General features: G+C 37.7%; 3 protein-coding genes across 3 annotated transcripts; all 3 read right to left on the bottom strand.

Moving 5' to 3' along the window:
• Positions 1-791: 791 nt before the first annotated feature.
• Positions 792-6,080, bottom strand: LOC129807202 (zinc finger protein 184-like). Its single transcript, XM_055856304.1, has 6 exons — positions 5,798-6,080; positions 5,396-5,587; positions 5,193-5,337; positions 1,351-2,135; positions 1,087-1,274; positions 792-1,022 (listed from the first exon to the last, which is right to left on the bottom strand). Exons 1-6 carry the CDS (start codon positions 5,924-5,926, stop codon positions 986-988), a joined length of 1,476 nt encoding a protein of 491 aa, XP_055712279.1. The 5' UTR covers positions 5,927-6,080; the 3' UTR covers positions 792-985.
• A 71-nt stretch (positions 6,081-6,151) lies between these two features.
• LOC129807204 (zinc finger protein 1-like) lies at positions 6,152-10,298 on the bottom strand. The gene is made up of 6 exons (XM_055856308.1): positions 9,996-10,298; positions 8,787-8,978; positions 8,544-8,703; positions 7,735-8,471; positions 7,479-7,663; positions 6,152-7,404 (listed from the first exon to the last, which is right to left on the bottom strand). Exons 1-6 carry the CDS (start codon positions 10,122-10,124, stop codon positions 7,362-7,364), a joined length of 1,446 nt encoding a protein of 481 aa, XP_055712283.1. The 5' UTR covers positions 10,125-10,298; the 3' UTR covers positions 6,152-7,361.
• A 4,510-nt stretch (positions 10,299-14,808) lies between these two features.
• Positions 14,809-24,091, bottom strand: LOC129807198 (contactin). Its single transcript, XM_055856298.1, has 8 exons — positions 23,415-24,091; positions 22,906-23,349; positions 20,416-20,823; positions 19,886-20,296; positions 19,417-19,820; positions 19,005-19,344; positions 18,047-18,944; positions 14,809-15,377 (listed from the first exon to the last, which is right to left on the bottom strand). The coding sequence occupies exons 1-8, from the start codon at positions 23,973-23,975 to the stop codon at positions 14,965-14,967; spliced, it is 3,879 nt and encodes a 1,292-aa protein (XP_055712273.1). The 5' UTR covers positions 23,976-24,091; the 3' UTR covers positions 14,809-14,964.
• Positions 24,092-24,511: the final 420 nt, after the last annotated feature.

The raw sequence follows: 24,511 nt of genomic DNA, 5'->3' as shown, positions 1-24,511 counted from the left end.
AGGAGGCGTCGTCCTCGAAGCAGACCGAGGACAAAGTGGCTTATGCCTTGGGATCGAGCCCGAACATATTCCTGAATAGTGCAAGATCGGCAAGCATGAGTTGCTAAAGCCGTTGAAAATGATGTTGATGATGATGAGCTTTAACTCACACAAGAGAAAATCCTGCGTCCTGAGTTCCTATCCTGAGGTTACTACACAGTTTGCCACTACCCTTAAGCCGTGTGAAAACACGCCTGAGGGGAGCCTGTAAGATGATGCCTTATAAGACCTGTAACGTCGCTAGGAAGTAGGCGAAAAATAGAATTTGCGACCAGAAAATAATGACTCAGGAGGTTAGTAAAATTAGATCGCAAGGGATAACAAAAATAACGAAAATACAAAAGACATTATCAAAATTAGATAAAATCCCAGGCCGGCCGATGCATAAGGATTTTTTCATGCAGATCGAGCAAATCGACAGTGCTATAAAGTGATTCAGTCAAGAAAATTCACAAATGCAATGTTAACATCAACATTACCGATGCTTTAGTTCAGAGGCGTGCAAAAACCGTTTGAAACCGAACAAACGTCAAATGAAACATGTACAATAAGGGTCAAAACGCTACATGAAAAAACTTATTTTGACGTTTATTCGGTTTCAAACGGTTCTTGCACATCTCTGCTCTAGTTAAAAAATTAAGTAGAAGGAACAAATAATAAACTGGACTCTTGCTCTTAAGTAATAAAATCAAGTTCCTTGTCACAATAATGGAGGATATTTTGGTTTACAGCCGGTTTCGAGTCCAAAAAACTTTATTGTGAATATTAATTATAAATTTATTCACAAATCCAACTCATAATTTATGTAACATTGGAGTTTCAATTGGAGAAGCAGATTTAGGTTTATCTTAGTTTCATGTTTCAAGAGAGCAATTTTAGTAATTGGAGAATTATTTCCATTTTTACTGTTCTACATACACAGGTCTAAGAAAAGTTTTCAAGTGTTTCAATCCAAAGATATCGAAGACGTTACCACAGGTTGCCTGAAAAAGAAATTTGCATTTTTATTTATAATATTCTGTTTGTTTTAATCAAAGAATCACCAACTTTGGCTGTAACTGATCGAGTCTAGGGATTTTAGTATTTTTAGGTCGTTCTCCAGATGCTTCTAAAGCTGCTAGTTCTTCAGGATGTGATTTCTTCTGGTGACTTCGACAATTTGATCCATGTGCAAATGTTTTATCACAGAAAGGACACTCATACGGACGCTGGCCAGTATGTAGAATAAGATGATTCTAAAAGCAAGTTTAATTTTTATTTGGTTAGATTTTTGATTTAGTTAGACTTCTTCCATAAATTCATAATTCTTACTTTGAGCGTTTTTGAGCGTTTAAATTCATTTCCGCAATAGTTGCATTTGTATTTTCTTACGTCAGAGTGTACTAACATGTGGCTCCTAAGTGTAATTTTGCTTTTCAGTTTTAAATCGCAGTGTGGACAAGGATAGGTGATATCCTTGTGCCAAATTTCATGCATTTTAGCTTGTTGAGCACTTTTGAACATCTTTGGACACATGAAACATTTAAAAGGCCGTTCTTCAGTATGAGTTTCCATGTGTTGCTTGAGGGCACTCTTCTGACCACAAGATTTTCCACATTCCTCACAGATAAAAGGTTTTTCCTTGAAATGCATGCAATTAATGTGACTCTGCACGCTATTCTTCTGTGTGAACTTCTTATCGCAATAAGGACATGGATGTATACGTCTCTCGGAATCGGGCAGGTGTATGTCCATGTGTTTCTTGAGGAATCCCTTCGATGAAAATCGCTTGGAACATTCTGAGCAAACAAAGGGTCGATCTTCCTTGCGATGCTTTGACCAAATGTGTTCTTTAAGCAAGCATGGAGCCTTAAATGTTTTGCAACAAAATTCACATACAGTTTCCTTCTTAGCTGCCTTAGGTGCTTTGTGACGCTTTTTCAAAGGTAAATCGTCATCTGAGACTGTGTCATTTGAAGGATCTTGGGCATAATCAAGGTCTTCTTCTATAAGCTTTTCCGAGGATATTTCAATCCCATCACTTGAGTCCTTTAACTCTGTTTTTAATTTTAGTCTAGACTGCTGAACTCTTGATGACAGTTTTCGTGGTCGTCCTCCTGAATGTGGAAATCAAAATTGTTATTGGCCTAACAGGTAAGAATTCATTTTTGAAAGTTGTAGATCACAAAGATTAATTAACGCCGATTAGCCATTGGGCATTGATCCAATGGGCAATGGAGATAGATCGGCGTCTATCGTTTGATCGCGGATTAGCCGATCTGTCACTTAGTACCCATTTATAGCTATGTATTACGCCGACGTAATACAACGTTGTATTACGCTGATGTATTACAACCATCCTGGTGAAAAATTCTCTTCCAACGGTGGTATTTGAGGTGTTTTTGACATAATATTGAAGAAAATCCCAAAAGATCTGTGATTTCCAGGAGGAAGCTCCAGGAATCCTGTGACCAACGGTCTATCTCCTCAGATATCTGAGGTGTTTTAGACACAATATTCAAGAAAATCCCAGAAGATCTGTGATTTCCAGGAGGATTAGGAATAGTCTCCTGACCTGGTTGATGTTCTGGAATGTGTCTGTTATGATATACATGCGAATTGGAGCAGTTCTGTGATGTTGGGAAGGAAGAGAATTTTTCACCAGGATGGTTGTAATACATCAGAGTAATACACCGGCGTATTACGTCGGCGTAATACAACGTTGTATTACGGACCCTTATAGTTCACTCTCTAACCTTAATCATATTCACCCACTGTATTGGAAAATGCAAATATTAAGCAGCGAATAGTAAATCGACAGCTCTACGTTTAGTAAAATGTAGGGTGGATTTAAATTTCTATATTAATGTCAAAATATCTGTAAATATCTCCATTTGGTTCAGGTTCTATATTATGTTATTCTACCCCTTTTACCCTATCTAGCGAGGATCTCAGTGGCGCAATAGGTAAGACCGTTGGTTCTTGGGCGGATTGATCATCGGCTTGACTCACAGTGTTATGAGTTCGAGTCCCGCCTTAAATGTCTGAATGTCTAGAAAAACGACATTTTCACTGATATATAACGTAAAAAAATGCACCGCTTTTGCCCAAAAACTTCAAGAACATGGAAGAATCATCCACATATCGGCCAAAGCGCTCTTGGGCGATCTACGATCAGCAGATTCTTCCAACACTGGATATACGACAATATGATTGAATTGTACAAATATATCCTGATATGATTAATAATAATATCCTCCTCTAGCTTCACGAAATCAACAAGTATTCAACTCAGAACGTTCAGCTTATAAGGATGGCTGCATTACCTATGGTCAGTCTATACTTGTGGCCATCTCGCAGATATCTTCAATTTTTTCCCACAAATTAATTTCAAAGAGCCACAAAATTAGGAATATTTGATGTGCTATCATAAAAAAAACTTTTAAACTGATTTACTTTTATATTTCAATAGAATTTTAATTATTGTGTGGGAATTATTTCACTGATCATATCGTTAAGAAATTTACTAACGATCTCACAATATTTAATGACTAGATTTTATATCTTCAATCAAAAAAAATATTTAGTATTATTTTTTAAAACTAGTTTGCTTAGTAACTATATTTTCTTTTACCACTTTATTTTGATGATTTTTCAAACAAAAAATGTAAAATAATGACAAGGCCATAAGTTATGACAAATTTGATAAGATTAACTTATGGCCACAGCATTTGACGTGTGGCGCCCTCGCAGATATTTGATTTAACGAGTTGTCAGTCGTATTATTTTGATTCACTGAATCTGAGTTTTCTAGCAAAAATTTAATAAAATTTAAGGAAAGTGTTGAAATTGTAACTTAAAGTTGTTTATAAATGAGTAGTGTGAATGACCCTATTGATTTTTCCCACGAACTTTCATTTTGTTGTAATGGCTAACGCCATTTATGAAATACTTGAAAACTATTGTAATTATAGACTTTGTTAAGCACTATTTGTAACAGTGTAAGATGGTCGCGTATGTGAAATACAGGATTTCCATCAATACAGCACATACGCGACCATCTTTCCTCCTACAGTACATTTTATGCTCTGCCAATAAATTAGTTTAAGTTGGTCCTTCGAGCCGGATATGAACCAGCGCCCTATGGATATACAGTCCACATAGCCTAACTTTTTCTCTCTTTTCCTTCTTAGGACAATGAAAAATTCGAAAAGAAAACCTTATTATTAAACTCAAAGGATGCAAGGAGTATTGAAAAGCATTGAGAACAGAATGACCACGACCAAAGCATTCCAGTCATTTCAACTGTACCACAGTCCCCACACAAACTCTGCATTAAAGTCTCCGGAAATTCTTCGGGAGAAATATTTGATCACGGAGGATTTCATAGTACCCAAAAGAGAACAAACAGAGGAGGATATTCTGAGGTGGGTTCTTCATGCAGCCAACGTGGCTTTTTCATCACGAAAGACAAGTTGGATTACGAACCACTGTGCAGAGATTCAATGTTAGTATTCCGCTACAGTGCCCGCTCTCTAATCCGGATCGGCGTAATCCGGACGAGTTATCGACGGTTACATTTAAAATCATTTTGAGGTCATGTATGCATGTCTGTTCAGCAATGAAAATGAATTATCCTGTGATGTTTTTGTTTAATAAATGAAGTATAATAGCATAGAATTCTCTAATTATGTCTTGAAAACTTTTATACTAATTCTACAAAAAAACTTGTATTATATATTCGATACGTTGAACAAATTCAAAAAATCCATCCGGATTACGAAGCGGATATCTGTCATATTGTCTCCCAATCATCCGGATAACGAAGCGGACACTGTACTATTATGAGTAAAATCTATGAAAAACTTGTTAAAAAAATAATGAAAACCTATGTAAAGTGCCTAAAATACTTTTCTTTTGTATTAAAATTATTTTAGTACTAAGTTCGTGTTATATTATTTGAAATTGTGGCCATAAGTTATTCCACGAGTGGCCATAGGTTTGTAAGAGAGGCCATAAGTTATGAATTTTATAAGGTTGGGATAATCACATATTTTCCGGGGTTTGAGGGATTTTCCTAGTAAATTCATTCGAATATATTGAAAGAAACTACATGAAAGAAATTACTATCTATAGTCTATACAATCCTTAAAAACCTCAAAATAAGAACTTACGTTTTCTGGGAACAACCGCAGGTTGTACTTTATAGTCTTCTAGAGTTATTTCTTGTTTGATATTCACAAACTGTGTTTCCAGAGGATCAATAGTCTGTTCCGGAATGTCAAGATTGGTTGTTTCCTCAGTCAGTATATTGTATTTCTAAAAAAAATGGTCATTTTTAATAATCATAGTAAACTTATTGAGTACTTAGACTTACGACTTCCTCATTATCAATTCCAAATTTGAAGCGAATTGTTTCTAAATACAGGTCTGAGACATCTTTTTGACATATCAACTCTCTAAACATCTGATCAGTTTTCAGACATGTATCCCTAAAACCTTCTACTTTTGTAAGGAAATCCTGGCAATCACTACAAATGGTACATTGGACGCCTTCAAAGAGTATAAGCTGCAAAACAAAATTATTTGAACATTTGAAAGGCTTCACAATATACAGACTTCTTATTGTAAAAATTGATAAAAATACAATCAAATTTTACTACTTTTAAGATTATATTAGAAATAGTATGAAATTTGGGACTGAAAGTTAGATCGTTTAGCTCATTAGTTTAATATTATTTTATATAAATAGTAAAAGGAATCAATGAAATAATCTTACCGACATCATAAAGTATTTGTTTACTATTTCCAGTTGTTCGCTGATTGATTCTATTTTATTAACAGAATTTATGTCCTTGGAGCTAATCTTTGCACAAAATCGACACCAATTATGCCAGTTCTCAGACATATTCAGAGATAATTAATAAAAGTGTTTACAAAGTTATGAGAAAAATCGTAGTGAAAGCCCCTGACGCTTGACATTGCAATGGGAATTGAAGTGTTTCAATAGTAAACTTTCATGACATTCATGCATGTTCGTTTAACCGTTGAATGGTTTAATTTCCGTTACGGTAAATATAGTTTCTTTCGGTAATTCTCATTTTCACTTTTTTTTTGTTTTCACTCAAAAAATGAATCGAATTAAATATTTTATTGGAAAAATAGGTGGCGATGGTATACCCAGAGTACTTAAAAATATCATTAATCCTTTAATCATCATCATATTGGTACTACAGTCCATCTAGGACCTTGGCCTCACTCACCACGACTCGTCTCCACACCGTCCGGTCTCCCGTCAACTTCTTGTAGTTTCTTACTTTCAGTTTATCCAAATCTCCCTCCAACTGGCTGATCCACCTAGTTTTCGGTCTCCCAACTGTTCTTTTTCCAGGTAGGTTTCCATCCAAGGCTCTTCTCGCGGGTAAATTCGGCTCCATTCGTAACACATGCCCGACCCATTGTAACCTCATGCTCTTGACGACATTAACAATTTTTTCATCTTTATACAGGCTGTAGATTTCCTCGTTCCAGCGAATTCTCCACACGCCTGGGGACTCTTCAACAGGACCATATATTTTCCTCAGAATTTTTCTAACTTGCGTTTATCTGCCTTTGTAACGGCGTTATCACACTTGCACATTAAAATTTTAATGTGATTCACATTAATTGTCGCTTGTGAGCGTCCAAATATGTTATTTGTGTCTTTGAGTCACTTTATATTTGGGGTTTTTCTATTTATTGATAAAGAAGTAGACTTGGCCTGCAAAAATAAGTTTAAATTTACCTAAAGCATAAATATTTTTCACATTAAAAAATTAAAGAGAAAATCGCATTAATTTTTCGCATTAATGCTATAAATCAATTTATATCAAATTTTGCGGGCCATGTCTACCTTTTTATCAACAAATAGATCAAATTTTGAATATAAAATGATTCAAACACACAAATTACATATTTGGACTCACACCAGTGACAATTAATGTGAATCGTATTAAAATTTTAATATGCAAGTGTGATAACACAGTAAGAGTCCATGTCTCACATGCATAAGTAATTACTGGGCGAACAAGTGTCTTATATAGTCTAATTTTAGTCTTGGTAGAGAGAGACCGGGACTTGAATAAATGCAACAATGAAAAGAAGGCTCTGTTTCCTTGTAGAACCCTTGCCGCAATCTCACTGCTCATTGCATTCGTCGAATTGACAGAAGAGCCTAGATACTTAAAATCGTCTACCCTGTCAAATTTACTGTTTTCACAGGCAATTTGATTCTGTCGCCGATTCTTCTTGGACACTACCATGTATTTGGTAGTAATATTAATCCTTTAATTTTAATATTAAGATTAATTTTTCTCGATAGCCATGAGCGAGATTGGTTCCGTTGCCCTGTAAGAATATGTAAATATTTATATTTTTTTAATTTTAAATCTCTTATTAAATCATTAATTAAGTTTTTTAACCTTGACTGTAGTTCTGGAACCTCAGGAATTACTGTCCTTGATTGTTCCCCAGACTGTTCCTGGGCAGCCAATTCTGCAGGGTGGGCCTTTCTTTTGTGACTCAAACAGTTGGAGCTGTTTGCAAAAGCTTTATCACAGAAGGGACACTGAAAAGGCCGCTGTCCAGTATGAATAATAAGGTGATCCTATTTCGTTAATGAAAAGATCTCCTCTTAGGACATAACCAAATATTTTAGAGAAAAAAAAGACGATATACCTTTAAGGTCCTAGCACGTTTGTACTCATTTCCACAGTAGTTGCACTTGTATTTCTTAACATCAGAATGAATAACCATATGCATTCTAAGAGTGCGCTTAGTGTTGAGTTTAACGCCACATTCTGGGCACTCGTAAATGGTATTATCATGGGTATCTTCATGTGTGTTGAGTCCCAGACGATCCTTAAACCGCTTGGGACAGAAGGAACACTGGAAAGTGCGATTGTCACTATGGGTAATTTGATGAGCCACAAGGGCACATTTCTTACGAAATATCTTCCCACATTCTTCGCAAATAAACGTTCTGTGCCCAATATGAATTATCCGGATATGGGCATTCATATTTTCACGGGCTCCGAACTTTTTACCACAATGCGGACATGGATGGACATATTTTTCTTCATCAGACAGATGACTAATTTCATGGACTTTTAATTTCTTCTTCGTGGCAAATCGCTTTGAGCAACTTGTACAGCCAAATGGGAATTCTTTTGAATGTTGCTCACGAATGTGAACTTTTAGCAAATACTTTCGGCTATAAGTTTTCGAACAAATCTTACATTCACTGGGTGTTTCTTTGTACCTAATACGTTTGTTTTCTGGGGTATTTTGCTTATCTAAATCAAGCCGTAATCTAGTATCTTCATTTCTAATTATTTCGCTGTCGGTTTCAGATTTTGAAATTTCTTCTGATTTTGAGAGATTTTCTTGCGGTTTTGATTTTCTTGGTCGTCCACCTGAAAAGAGAATCTTTAAGAAATTACTGTCTTTGAAAACTAAATCAATATTTAAAAAAAAGTATTTCCTACGTTTTCGCACTGTTGGTAGATTTTCTATTTCAGGTATTTCCTTTTTGACAGTTGGTATTGTAATTTCTGTTTCAAGCGGATCAGAAGAGGAATCAGGATTCAAAATATCTTGCTTTATTTCTTCTACATTTTGAATTGCCGGAAGAAATGTGCTATATTTCTGAAATACAAATTGAAAATAAAAATAATGTTGAGAAAATATTATATATTCACAAGAAGAATCGCGAAAACACATCTACTTACAATTTCTTCGTTGTCCACTTCATATTTAAAGCGTATGGATTGAAGATCAGATTCTGAGATGTTTTCCTTAAGAATTAGCTCTCTAAACATTTGGTCAACTTTTGTACATCGCTCACTAAAGTGTTCCAATTTCGACAGAAAATCGCTACATTCTCCACAAATTAATGATTGAATATCTTCAAATGGCATGAACTAAAAAAGAAATTGTTAAGAATTATCATTGAATTTTGCAAAATATTAGAAGATCGAGGACCAGAAAGATGAATTGTCTACAAATATTACATGCACAATACGAAAAAAGAACTAAATAGTTTTTATCTGTCTGTACTTATAGCGTTGACCAGTATGAACGAATTTCAGTATTTCAGACCAGTACGAACGTATTTTCAATATTAGACTTGAGTAAGTTGAGAAGGAAAAGATTAGTGAAAAATATGAATAAAGAATGGCTCTCTCTTTTGCTCCAGCCACTGATGAAGGCTCGGAGCCTAAGCCGAAAGCTTTGAGAAAAGTTGATGAGTTGTCCTTGAGAGATCCCATATCCCGACGATTTACGGTTTCCCCCATCAATATAGTGTTTAGCTGGAATTTATCATTCATGCTCTAATGAGTAAAGAAGCTTTCTGCACCTATCAGAGCAGCTTTCCCTCTTCTCTAGAAAGCGAATTCCCTTCTTGTTATTTAATATTTTGATATACCTTCGGGAACTGGGCTAAACCTCTAGTCTGAAGACCGCTTTACTGAATGACTCCCCACCCAATATATCGTATAGTTCTTTAAATGTTTACGCGATTTTACGTTTCTTTTTTTCACAGAGGACGACCCCGAAGATCGCATTATAGTTCGTAGTTGCCAGGTTGCTAGTGTATTAGATCAATGTGGTATGGCGCACGAAAGGATAAGGGAACAGCAACCTTGGGGCTACAAGATCGACCACTGTTCTGTCTGCAACAGGGATAATTGCAACGCAGGCATGGGATTGCCAAAAATAAGTTCTCCAATGGCCATTCTACTGGTCATGATGATCTTTACAAGGACTAAACTTTTTTAAGGTATCAAATGCACCGGATCCACCCTATTGTCCAATTCCAATATTTGCATTTCTAGATTTAATCCAGAACCCTTATAGAGAAATTTACGTCTTTAAACCGACTTTGAACATAAATCTTTTAATCAAACTTAAGTTCAATGAATGCAAAGCAAACTTACCGAAATCATGAAGTATTTATTGACGATTTCCAATTCATTTTTGATCAATTCCATTTTAAATGTTTTATCTATGTCTTCAGAATTAATTTTTGCACACAATCGACACCAACGTTGCCAGTTTCCCAGCATCTTTTTAATGCTTTTTAGCTTCTTTTAGCAGAGACTTGAAAGAGTTTTTGGGAAAATGTTATGACATTTGCCTTCTTTAGAATGTGAAAGGTTTTCTATTGTTGTGTTTAACTGTTAACAGGTTTTCATGAAAAGGCTTCGGCGTGGGATTTGAACGGAGTACGAATAAGAAACTCCAAGTTTGGAGCTTTTTTGGAACTAAATCGATACTTTCTGGATAGTCGGGACTAACTGATCCTTCCCACCGCGAAAGCAAAATTCCATATCGAAAAGATAACATCTCGACACGATTAATAATAATAAATGCCTAAAATCAAAATAAATTTAATAGAAAATGTCTTCTTGTTAGAATAAAGAAGGATCCAATGTACAATTCCTTATGATTTATTGATAATAATTAGTTTTTACCATTTTTGAAGTCTGGCTCAACTGATAACAACGGTGGAATTGGTTCTCTGAAAAAAAGTTATTGTATATTTGATGTTTATCTGATAGTTCAGTGCATTTTTAGCTTACTGTGCTCTTAATTGTTCCATTTTGGGAATATTTGGTGGTTTTGGCTGAACTCCAGAAGCTTCGAGAGCTGCCAGTTCAACAGGATGAGCTTTTTTCTTGTGACTTCGACAATTAGCACCACTTGCAAAAGTTTTATCGCAAAATGGACACTCGTAAGGACGCTGACCGGTGTGCAGGAATAAGTGATCCTGGCCAAAAAAAATAGAATTTGAGTAAAATTAAAAATGAGTGATAATGTTTGGAATACTTTGAAAGTCTTGGCGCGTTTATATTCGTTTCCGCAGTAGTGGCATTTGTATTTCTTAACATCGGAATGCACTAGCATGTGCATACTAAGAGTGCGTTTAGTGTTGAGTTTGAGGTCACAGTGTGGACAATCGTAGGTGGTGTCATCGTGGATATCCTCATGCCTCTTGAGAGCCTGTCGTGTTTTGAATTTCTTGGAACAGTAAGAGCATTGAAAGATTCGATCATCGCTGTGGGTGACCTGATGAGCGGCCAATACACTTCTCTTGCGGAAAGACTTGCCACATTCTTCGCAAACGAAGGGTTTGTTATTAATGTGAACTGCACGATTGTGAGCCTGTAAGTTCTCCATTGTGCGAAATTTCTTGCCACAGTAAGGACATGGAATGGTGTACTTTTGTTCATCAGGAAGATGCATAGTTTCATGTACTTTAAGCTTTTTCTCAGTTACGAACCGTTTAGGACAACTTGGGCATGCATATGGCAAACCTTCCTTGGTGTGCTTATCGCGAATGTGTACATTTAACAGAGCTCGGCGACTGTATGTCTTTGAGCAGATTTCGCAGATGTTCTCTTTCGTTTTGGATTTTCTAGGACCTCTTTGACGCTTCTGTAGGGGTTTATCGTCATCTTCTGATCCAGAAGATGCACCATTTGGATCATACTCTTGAAACTCATCTTCTGACTCTTGCATATCTTCACTATCATTTTCATCGATCTTTTCAATAACCTTATCCTCTTTCGTCTTCTCCTCTACAACAGGCTGTTCTGACTTTCTAGGTCTACCACCTTAAAAATAGTTTTATTTTAAGTATTCAAGAAAAAAAATGGATCTATTACTTTAATTTAAGATCAAGCTCTTACGTTTTCTTTTAACTGGTATTGCATCCAATTCGACTATTTCCTCTTTTATGGGACAAGAATTCTTTATATCGACGTCAAGTGGATCAAAAGTTGGATCAGGGACAACTATGTCCTCCTTCAATTCTTCGTCATTTTTTAATTGTGAAAGTATAACACTATATTTCTGCCGGAAGTAGATAATTTCTGTGAATTTTTACACAAATTCAACTAAATTTCAACAAAGATCAGTAAACTCACCAATTCTTCATTATCAACACCGTATTTGAGACGAACGGACTCAAGGTCCTCGTCTGAGATGTTTTCTTTCAAAATAATTTCCTTGAACATTTGATCTACTTTCATGCATCGGTCATCAAAGTATTCTAGCCTGGTCAGGAAGCTACCACAATCAGCGCAAATGTAAGATTGAACATCCTCAAAAGGAAGTAGCTAAAGAAGCAAAATGGAATTTGAATGGTTTCTAAAGAAAGTCTTGCACAATTTTCGTTACAGAATCTTTAAGCCTTATTGTACATTTTTTTCATTTTAAAATAAAAACATGTTTAAAAGATTCTTGCAGAAAATAGCATAAAAATAAACATTTCAAATGAAAGAGCTGAGAAAAATAAAGAAAATAAAACAAAACATTTTCTTACCGAAACTGTGAAATGTTTGTTGATGATTTCCAAATGATTTTTAACCAATTGCATTTTATACACAATATCTTCATCAGTAGTATCAATTTTTGCACACAATCGACACCAATGTTTCCAGTTTTCCATTATTTTTGTAAGTTTTTATGCAATTTTTCACGAGAAATTGGAATAAGAGCGTATATTTTGACAATTCAGCTTTCTTTACAACATTTGAAGTGTTTCTAAATAACATTTGACTGTCATATGGTTTTTTCAGGGAAGGGTAACCTTTCGATTAAACAGAGCTCTCCAATATTCGAGTGATAGCCATAGGCAGAGGAACCAAATTTAAGGAAAAAGTCGTTGTTCTGCTTTTGTAGTGGTCGTCGCCAGCATTTGTAAAAAACGTCGGAGAGATTGCTTTTTAAAGCCGATTTGTGAAGTTTAAATAATGAAATTTCATGATAATTGTAACACGGAAATGACCTTTGTTTCTTCAAAACCTAATGGTTTTGAGAAAGTAAAGGAGAAGAAACCAAAGGTCATTTCCGAGTTTCAATTATCATTAAATCAACCTATTGACCGAAATTCATCTAATGAAATTTCAATAAAAATTAGTATTAGCATAAAGAAAATAGTTTTTAGAATTAGTTTAATGACATAGAATTGTTTAAAAGGCGTGATTTGATAGGAATAATAGGCTAAATGTGGCCAGCCTAGCGACTTTTACAACATTTCATTCTTCGTGGAAAATTATGAAAATCATGTGGAATATCGGTGATCTATGAATTGGAATAGAAAATTGGTGAGTTTTAGAAGCATGACTATTTATTTTTTGAATTGTTCGTGGAAAATCCTCGGGAAAATGTCTTCAAAAAGTGCTTGCTTTTCGAAGAAATGCACCAACACGATTCAGTTGTCAAATAAAAGATGGCGGATGGTGCCCTTTGTGATATTTGTAGTAATATTTTTCACGTAATTTTGCGCGAAGGTCAGAAAATTTCCGTAATAAATTTATCAAAAATTATTAAAGAAGTGTCCAGTGAAGAGATCTGTGGAAAAATTTTGTGATTTTTACTGTTTTTTCTTGTGTTTTTTTAGTATGAAATTTTCCATGTAAAAGATAGGATCCAGACCACATTTATCATCTGTTTTTGGGCTCTTTAGGGCTTTTTTTTAGTCATTCTGAAATTCTATCTTCTCGGGAAGAGGCTCTAGAAGTTCTACGTAGATTTCCAGATAATCTGTGTGCTGTTTGGAAGCCCTCTGGACACTGAAATTTATTTCATTGGATCACCATAAATGTCATTTACTCAAAAAGCTCCTTTTTATCCTTCTAAAAACGGATAAAACTCACATTTTTTATACTGTAAGGATTCTAGAATGGTTTCTTTTTCTTTGTAAAGAAAGAAAAGAATAAAAAAACTTACAAAAACAAAAATTTTCCAATTTTCTATCAGTGTTTGTTAACGAACTGTCTTTTGGTCTCAAAAACACATGAAGGTGTCAAAAATTTATTACAATTATCGCATTTTTTATATTTATTAGTTCTCTTTCAACAAAATAAGGCAAGAAGAATTCCTCAAGAATAATAAAAATTCCTAAAAACATTAAAAATTAAATGCAAGATCAGCCACTTTTTTAGTGTTGCCAGATTCAAATGCAAAAACGACTTTTTCAAAAGGGGAAGATTAGAATAAAACAGATACCTTCTTTTCTTATGGCGTCTACACATTAGCAGAAATTTTTTATAAAAAATGCCTTTTTAAAGAAAATGTCCAAATGATGCCTTGGTGCGCGCAGATTGTCACAAATTCCCAGGTGATAAAAAGTCTTCTCTCTGGAACATGTTTCTTTTGAGACACGCAAATGTTCATTAGTTTTTCACAAAATTTGACCAATTTCACTCTATCTCCATGAGCTTCCTTGTTGGATAGGTCCTGGAGGTCCTAGATATGTGTTCACTGCGTCCTCGTGGTCCTGGTCTTCCTGAATTGTCGAGTTTCTTGCACAGCAGCACCACAAACACTCTTAAGCAACGTTTCTGCGAAGTTTTTGAACAAAAAATGCCGGTCACTTGATGGTTTTGGGCTTTTTCACACTTTACTACACACTTTTATCGTTGAAGATCTTGATAGGACCCATCATTCTTACGCAAATTCTTCACTATTTTGCACATTCTCTTCGCGGGTGGAAAAAATATTGACTGAGCACAGAACAAATGATACACTGTAAAATAGAGCAATTTTCTGATTTGTTGTGAGAATTCATAAGGTCCAATTTCCTTGGGTGATGGTGGTGAAACACACGAGCAAAACAAAAAAATCCCCTATTCTCGCATAGATTTTTATCTGTTATTTTCGATCCCAATCAGCGGAATTCCGGAGAAGAGCCCAGATGTAATTAAAATCAACATTTTCGACGATTTTTCTCAAATAACAAAATTTTACAAATTAAACCAGTAATTTATTACAATTACAGTGAGATTCCTATGTTTGAGTTTGACACTAATAAAGTACAGTGTAGAAAAAAATAGAATACTTGGGCGAAAAGCGCCCTCTGCGCTAAAATGGACGAACACTGACAAGGGCGTGATGTACTCAGTGGCGCCACATGGTGGCGACTGCAAGGCACAAAAGAAAGGCGAGAGAGACGCCCTGCAGGCTAGGGGCAGCGTTGCGCATCCTTGTGCGGCCCATCTGGAAGTTGAGTGTTGGACTGCTCATGCGGCCATCGCCGCCATTACTGAAGGCCAGGACGCGCATTTTGTAGGCCTTCCCTGGAGCTAAATTGTTGATATAAGCCTCCAGCTTGCGTCCAATGGGAATGATGGTATCATTGGCGGTGGACATGTCCTGATCGGACTCCCACACACGTACTTTGTAGCCTTCAATGGGCTCCTCCTCTTGACTTGGCGTGACATAACGCCACGTGACACGCACCGTAGACGGATCGACGGCACTGAAAGTGACACTTGACGGTGGTTTCTGTGGGGCCTTTCGGTAGGTTCGTTCTGAAAGACAGTACAAATATTGAGTATTTCAATGTAACGGTGGGGATCTCAGTGGTGCAGTAGGCAAAACCGTTGGGTCTTGGGCGGATGAGATCTCTGACTCAACTGTCACAGTTGTGAGTTCGAGACCTGCCCGGTGTAAGCAACTGAATGTCAGAAAAGACATTTTCTGCAGAAAAAACTTCTGGGAGCATGGAAAAAGTATCCACACTGCAGCAAGGAGTTACACATGGACTTAGCGGATCCTTCCATCACGGAATATAACAGCAATATAATAATAATAATGATAATATAACGATTAATAATAATAATGTAACGGTATATCTGTTCCATATGAGGGAGCTGTTCGATATGAGCGTTGAAGATCGCATGCGTCCGAAGGCTTAGATTAGCCGTGGCGTACGGAGGAAGCAAAAGTAAAAAGCACGAAGAAGCTCGTGCTATGGATCAAAAAGTTTGCTGCTTTAAGTGAGCTTTTCCTGGAAGTAGCAGCCTGGGTTACTCCCTACAAATTCGTAATATATTGTTGTGGAATTTGCTAACTGAAATGTAATTCGAATATTTCCCGCCAGATGAGCAAGCTTTCACTCGTACACAGCGCCACTTGACGTTAAGTCAGAGTGACGTGAGCTATGGCTGGCTACGGAGTGTTGTGCGAGTGTTGGCAAGATAAGCCTCGATTTGCGAAGTATTCCTCGGTATTTTCCGGGAGTGTTCAACAATATTTTTCCGGAAAGGAGGTTGATTGTATTACAAATTCAACGAACAAGTCGGGGAAGATAAAATGTATTAACTGAGGTTCAAATGGATGATCGATCAAGCTTTCAATGAATATTAAAGTTGAACCTAGAAGAGTTTTAGAGAGAGAGCCCGTTTTGACGAAGACTCTTTTAAGTCAATGGTACCAATCACTGTTTATCTGGGGTGGTGATTCTAAAGGGTGCAATAACGACGGCTAACCTCAAATTGAGATATTCCTATAATTCCGCTAGACAGGAGTGTGAGAGTTTGGCAAGATATTTCGAAGGCACAATCAAATCGGTTCCTCAGTCACTCTTTATCAGGGAAACAAGTAGGATGCCAGATTTGTGACTGACTTGGAATGGGCAATCAGGTTGCTCAAGATTGTTCTGGAATTCAAAAATTCTGGAGTGTCAAAAAGATTCAATGTCAAAAAAACGAATGTCTAAATCACAGGAGGCGCGAAAAACCTTTTAAAATTATTATTATTATATTTATTTTCACAATCAAAGCCATGGTTGCGTCTGCCGCCGTCTTACCATAACCGCTCACACCAGGTAAACGGCAGAAACCCATGGTGTATTGACCGTATAAGCCAGCTCATATAATCGAGCTTCAAATGCAAATCATTTGTTACACAAAAAACACAATAGGTTTGTATGAGACTTTAAAAGAACAAAATGAATTGATCTCATTTGGTAAGGTAAGGGAAGGAGACAGAGCAGGGCATAGGAATGGGATTAAGTGGCAACGGGCTTCAAAGAAGCACGTTTTGTTGCCACTGAGAGAGTTTAGAAAAACCCAACCATGCAGTGATTATGTCAGAAATTAGAGACATAAGAGGTGCAACGAAATTTTAAATATGATATAAAAGATGTTAGAAATGATAAAACTTTAAGTGCATAGAGTGGACCAAGAAATTAGGATTATAAAATTAAGAGAGGCGGCTTAAGTTAAAAATAAGAAAAAGAAGATTATACAAATCAATATAAAGTGTACAGGAACTTAGGAACTGGAAAAGTCGCCATGGTTCCGCGCAAAACTGGCAAATCAATACCGCTAGGTGAATAGAAATCGACCATAGAGTAGATAAACAGAAACTATAAGCATAATTATTAAAAAAAGGAATCGAGCAGTGATAGCTACGCGAGAAAGATGCACAAACAAACACTGTACATAGGTGGGCAGAGAGAAGGCAGAAGGCCCGAGAGAGATCCCAGAAGGGAGATATCGCCTGCGAAATATTCCAGCAAAAGCCACCACCACCAAAAGATCATAACGCGGCAAACTCAAAGTCCACTCAAGGCCGAAAACAAACCCCAACAGGGCTAACTAAACCAAGTAGAGCACAGAAGAGCACGAGATCGACTCATTATCAGTTCCTAGTATCTTTGTACTCAGACCATAGCAGGATACGGACTCTATTTAGAATAGTGTTATGGGGAATGATTTGACTTCTAAGCTGTTCAGGAAGTAAATTATATAAACTGGGCCCCAGATAAGGATAGGAGCGTTTGAACCATTCCTTTTTCGGAAATGGGACAGCTACAATCAGACCCATTCTTAGCGCACGGACTCTTCTAGGATTTAAAAAGCGTCCCCGAATAAAAAACGTACGTAAAGTATTATACTTGAAAGAGTAGGCTATAGGCAGTCAAAATCAATTGTTCCGTAACCTAATTGATATGTCTCAATATCATAGTATAGATTTAACGGTCAATTTAGATCATCGAATTTCATAGTTTAGTTTTGTAAAGTTGGCAGCATTGTTTTTGTTACTGTTGATATTTTTAGTGTCGAAATAAAAGTACGTCTGAAGGCAGTGCGCGTGTCTCAATTACTCGGCTAACAAAAGTATAAGAATTCTACGGAATCTTCAACCATCAGATGTATCACTAATTAGTCCGTTCTCGTGACAATCTACTTACCAAGATATCGTTCACTCTCTGGTCCTTCCCCAGCTGCATTGTACACCATGACTTTGGTGTAGTAGTACGTATCGGGTTCCAAACCCACAATAAGAGCCCAAGGCCTGGTAGTTCGAGAGAGGTAGTACACAGCATTCTCCTCTGCGTGATCACTCTTCCAGTACTTGAGCCTGTGTCCAATGAGCCGTCCTCGGATCTTCTCGCGGGTAAGTTCTACAGGAGCCCAAGTAATATTCAGAGCTGTTGAATTGTAGCCTCGTGCATAAGTTCGTTGTGGCGCCACTTGAGGCATATCCTCAGCCGAATAAATCGTCTGAACGGGACTTTCCGGACCAGCGCCCTGGTCATTGAAAGACTGAACTTTGACATCATACTGAGTATAGTAGTTATCTAGGGGTATAGGTACTACAGCCCTTCCGGTGTCAGGATCATTGATCAGTTTTGTGGCCCACTCAGTGGAACCACCTTTTCCATGAAGTCTCCAGGATACTTTGTAATAGACACCGTGGCTATTTTGCTTCTCCTTCGGCAGTGGGATCCAGGTAATAACAAGATCCCCAATTTTTCCGCCACCACCACCCACCTTACCAGGTGGATCGTAGGGAATGTCATTGAGAGTACTGTAGAGGGGTGATGGAGGTGAGAGCGTTCCCAAGCCAACATCATTTACAGCACGAACACAGAATTCGTAACCTGACCAAGGTGTTAGTCCATGTACTTCTGCACGCTTGCGACCTGTGTATCTATCAAATTCTCTGGCTGTTACACCATCGGCCACAGGAACCCATGTTTTATTCCACGTGGTTCGAGCCCAGACGCTGTAGAAAATAACCGGACGACCATTGTCAGGTCCGTCGATCCACTCTAACACCGCTGAAGTCTTCTTTATATCGATCACCTTAGGCAGAACAGAAAAGATCAAACACAAATACTCGCTTTGATATTAAGAAATACTCACTTTGACTCCTCCTGGTGCTCCAGGAGGTCCTTGAACAGACACCTCGGATCGCGAGGAAACGCTATGTAGAGCTGCCATAGCAATGCATTCGTATTCTCCGGAATCCAACAAGGAAGCATTATGAACTTCCAGATTGTTGCGATTCACAATGACTCTTCTGTCCTGAATTGTCCTATCTAGCACTTTTCCGGAAATATCCTGAAAATTCTCTGGAAGAAGTTCGCCATTGCGGCGCCATGAGAATGTAACATCTAATAGAGCGTCGTGATCGACATCACAGTGCAAAAATAGAAGTTCTCCGGATTGCAAAACTAAGCGTTGAGGTAGTGGGGTTCGGAATCTGTACAAAAATATGGAAGTTAGCTGATTTTCGGATAATTGATCATGATTTCTGATCATGGTCATGATTCACCTGAGTTCCTGAAGAACAATCAGTCTCGCATGACTCTCCGCAGTGCCATAGGCATTTGAAGCAATGCATGTGTAAACACCTTCGTCGTCGCGAGAAGTAGGACTTATTAATAAATTTCCATTCGGAAGGATCCGTCGATGACCACCGGATCCGATAATTATACCGTCCTTTTTCCACTGGAACGCTGGCTGAGGAGCTGCTTCTGGATCACAAACAATAGTAGTGTTGCCAGATGCTATAGCATATATCTCTGCTTCCAATGGACGCTTCTTGAAGGTCGGTTTAAGGGACAGAACACGTAATTGAGCTGAGGAATACACAGCTTTAATCTGATTTTCAGCCCGACATTGATACATGCCGTCGTCCTTTGCTGGATCCAAGAATTTTATCGTCAATACGTTATCCTGAAAATTGAACAGTTAGATGCCTTTACTACATTAAAATATTGTGGATAACGTGGATAACATACCTGAATTATAAATTTGTCTCTAGGTAATCGATCTTGTTCCAGCAATTCTGCATTTTTGTACCACGTGTAATTTGCATCAGGAATGGCAGAAGCTTCACAGACAAAGGAAACGTCTGTGTTGAGATCACGAATCTTATCAACAAGGGGAATTGTGAAATTTGGTGCCATCTGAATGTTAATACGAATACTCTTGGATGAACTTTTTCTGTCATTAGCCACAGTACAGATGTACTCTCCGCTGTCATTTATAGTTGCATTCGGAATTATTAGAACCCGATTGTAGCTTGTATAATAGGCGTGCCTTGGCAACGACCCACTACCACGGGTCCAATTAAAGGAAGGTACTGGATATCCAAATGCCATGCACTCTAATCGCACTTCTTGCCCAGCAATTGGCGCTTCTGGGAACACCTGAAAGCAACTGAGATTTTAGAAGGAAAACAAACTTGCGTAGTGGACCCTAACTACCACTTCAAATTCTCCGAAATTTAGTTTGAAGTGCCATTTTACTTTCAAACATAAAAACTAACCTTAGGGAATGTGTTAGCGAACAAGAGTTCCTGGTAGTTCGGATGAGGTTTTACTCGCAGCATAAAGTAAGGTCCATTGCGACCGGTGTCACTTACAAGACTCTGTACTGTGCAGGAGTAGTTAGCTCGATCGATGGTTTCAAGTGCTGAGAAGTACAGGGCACCATCATGACTTACAAAGCGTCGTTCATCTTCCTCAACAAAATTCGGAAAGTAATCCCGAGACCAGTAGTATTTAACGTCTGGATAGTGCTGAGGAGGGTCGCAGAAAAGAGACTTGCCCCAGTTCATGTCTCCACTTTCTGGGGAACGTTTCAAATTAAACTCCATAATATAACCAAAGTTGAGCTGAACACTATCCGAAAGGATGCGGCCAAACTTGTTCTCCGCAACACAATGATAAGTTCCCTGAAAGTCAACAGGCAAAATAAGAACCTTAAACATCGAAAATTCTATTCAAAACCTTAGCATGGTCTTTTGGTCAAACCTCAGTTAGGTGAAATGTCACAAGGTTATAGTTAAAAACTAAGGTTCTGGACTCGATATATACCAAAATTTATACTTGTACAAAATGTCCATCGTCCACTCCGACTAGGTACAATATTTATTCAATTCTAGCCCCCGGTGAAGTGTTTTTCTTTTATATGGAGCTGTTTGAAGCCAACGCACAAATTGATCAGAAACTCAGCTTACACTTTTCAGAACAAGACCGCATTTAGACAGATATATAGAATATTTATTCGTCTTTACAAGGCTCAGAGTCTTGTACACAAGGCTCACCTCAATTTTGACATATATCGTGTAACGGTCACGAGTGCAGAAAAATTCCCATATGCATTTGTATGTGAAAGTAAGAAATTGGCTTCAACTTTGAAGACCACTCGCCGGGGACTAGCATTCAATCAGTCTAACCTTAAGACCTATTGCCATTGAGATTACGGGACATAACAGCGTTTAAACAAATCAAGCAGTCCTCTTCTAACCACTCGTTAGATTTCTACATATCTATTAATAATAATAATGCTGGCACAACGTTCCATAGAGGAACTAGGCCTTTCCGCAAGAGGATTTCTAGACATGCATTATCATTTTTTCTTGTACGGGATGAGGTTATCAGTCCCATGCCCGTGAAATCAAGTGCAGTCAAGCTCACTGGATGCAATCCGAATACCTTTGACGCCAGAAAAATTCCTGGTGACCTAAAGGGGATTCGAACCCAGGACACTTGCATCATAGAGCGAGTGCTCTACCACTTAACCTAATGAGTGCCCTTCTATATATCTAGTAACTGTCAAATTTCAATGCTTTCCTCATAAAACTTTTTTCTCGTAAACGAGTTGTTAACAGCCAGACACTCTACAGAGGTATCACCCTCTGAATTATGTAAGGGGCATCTCAAAGAAGCTGAGGGAGTAAATTCTCTAATTTTGATGAGTTGGTCACCAGTGACAGAGTCACGAAAAAATTCGACCAATTTGTTCTCACTTTCTCATATTTTGTGATTCTCTATGCTTGAGTAAGGAAGCTAGTGACAATTTTTCGCGTGACTTAGTAGACAGCAACATTTTAGTACTGATTTTAGTACTTATTTTGCTCTAAATTTGGAACCTCAGTAAATCAGTGGATAGAGTAATGGCTCTATGACTGTGAAGTCTCGGATTCAAAGTTGAGCAGCAGCAGAAAAAAGATTTCTCATGCCATATCGGCTTTGAATTCGTCCAGTGAATGAATGAATAGTAATGCCAATCTGTGTATATTAGTAAAAAGTGAACCGCCTAGACAATAGAGGCTGGTACGAGAACGAGTTTCTGCATTAAAGTGGTACTTCAATCGATACAAATATTCACTGTCACTGATCCCTAACACAGTAGCTTTGTGGAATTTCAGGATGGCAGAACTTTCAAATTTCAATTTTATTATGATAAATGTCCTTTTCATAAACTTGCTCACTTTTGTGTAACTCTAACGGTTTAAACGTTTGAACTTCCAACGGGTTTTTACGTAAGTTCTCTCTGAGATACCTTTGAGTCGGTAAATGAAAAACCTCAACCGGAGAGGGCTCTCAAATCGGGAATGTTATTATACTGAACGAGAAGATTGTATTTTTCGAATTATCCGCAACTGCACCTATTTTGTGAAGTTCTGCATTTGTTTTCTCACTCTTCAAGTTCTTACTTCGATTTAACTCTTTCGTCTCTTTTGGGACTCTGAGTACCCAAAGCAGCATATGAATGTTCTGTGAAAAACATTGTTTTTGAATTATTCAGAACGGATAAAAATTCTATTCTTGTGGATGATTACAAACTATAAGGATGTCCAAATGTAAGATATTTTTTGTAGGACCTCAATTAATTCCCGAGCTTAGATATTTTTGATTAAAAAATGGTGAAATTGGCTTGCAGCATATGCTGCGGTCCGGAAAGAGTTAACTAAATTCCACTTAAGCGCCAATGAATAATTGAAATGAAAACAAAATTAATTTGATCCTACCTGATCTTTGTATTGCTCTGGTTCTGTGATCACCAGGCTACCACCAGCTGTTGTGATGCGCCGATCTGTTAATGCACTAACGGGACGGAAAGTAAGCCGATCACTCTCGTACAGTTCCCTGAACCAAGTGTAAGTGGGAGCAGGAAAACCTTCTGCAAGACACTCAAGTGTCACCCAATCGGCAATCGTACGCTTCCCTGTGTCAAAAGTCGTATCTCTAGGCTGGAGTACAAATTTAGGTCCTTGCGGTAACCTCTCTTCATCTATTATCTGTACCCCATACTCAATGGTTCGCCTATCTTCTGCTAGAGTGTTAGCATTTCGCGTACCGTAGAGATCGCGTGACTCACAAATGAACAGGTTCTGCTCAAAATCATAGGCAGGAATAAAGAGCCACCTGTCATGCGAAGGAGAAAAGCCGTACACGAGCCGATCACGAGCCAACTATAAAAGGAAATATTTAGAATAGTAAGGATCTATTACGAATAAAAGCCGAGTTCAAGCAGTACCTGATGCTGCGTTGATAATGGATCCCTAGGGGTTAGGAGCCTCTCGATCTGTGCATAACTCAAATGACCGAGATCACCACTGTTCTCAAGATCTTCTCGTGTTCTTAAATCCTTCTCATCGAGTGACAGTCCCTCTTCCGGCGCTACAAACGCCGAATTATCATCGTTCACCCATGTTGAAGGACTTGTTTGTCTGGCAGAAATAAAATATCTATTCTGCCTAAGATCTTGCTGAATCAAGTGCTTGAGAATAAATGCATGCTTTTCTAAATTGTCTATGTGAACCAGGTCTGCTCCATAAGCTTGACAGATCTTTTTTCCTTCATGCCAGGATCGCTTTGGACTACCGATAAACCTTATGCAAGTCTGTCTAAATGCTATCCAGTGCTGAGGACAGAGATCCTCAGGCGGAATGCCCTCGAGATTGGCAAAACTGACCGGAGGGCGCGTCTCGAACCACCCAGACTGACTCACGTTAATGGGACGATCGCGAAAATCCCGGAAATCACGTAGCTGGGCCGAGGCCGTGGCCAGTAGACACACGGTGGCCAAAAGAAGCATTTCGGGGTGCAAAATAAAAAATAAACAAAGGATATATTTAGGATTTTGGGGAAGGTAAAAACAAACCAAACGCGTCACGATTGACACACCCAATACTTACTGAATACAGAGCTACTATCGGGCAATTTTGCAAACAATAATGACACATCAACTCATCGATTTGGTGCAGGTCTCTGGAAAGTGCGCCAATTTTATTTTAGGTTATGTTATTTTGTATTTTTGTATGAAAATTGTATACGTACTATGTGTTTCTAGTACTTTGCAACTCGGTCTTGTGTATTTATTTATAATTTGTCTATGAAGTACTTCTCTGAAGTAATATACAAAACTGTTAAACTTAAAAAATGATATTCACGTTTCCTTACTGATTTCAATATTATTTGTTTTGAGTCGTCTTTTAAGGTTTATATAGCATTCCTCATGATGTAAAGTCAATAAGCTTTTTCTTCATCATTTCTCTGTACCAGTGGCGTGTTGATAGTGCGGAAAGGAACTTCCAAGTCCACTAAGACATCATTTATGATCTCCTGTGAAGT

Source organism: Phlebotomus papatasi, chromosome 3, assembly GCF_024763615.1.
Source record: "Phlebotomus papatasi isolate M1 chromosome 3, Ppap_2.1, whole genome shotgun sequence".
Lineage (NCBI taxonomy): Eukaryota > Metazoa > Arthropoda > Insecta > Diptera > Psychodidae > Phlebotomus > Phlebotomus papatasi.
This window is presented reverse-complemented; position numbering and strand designations above follow the sequence as displayed.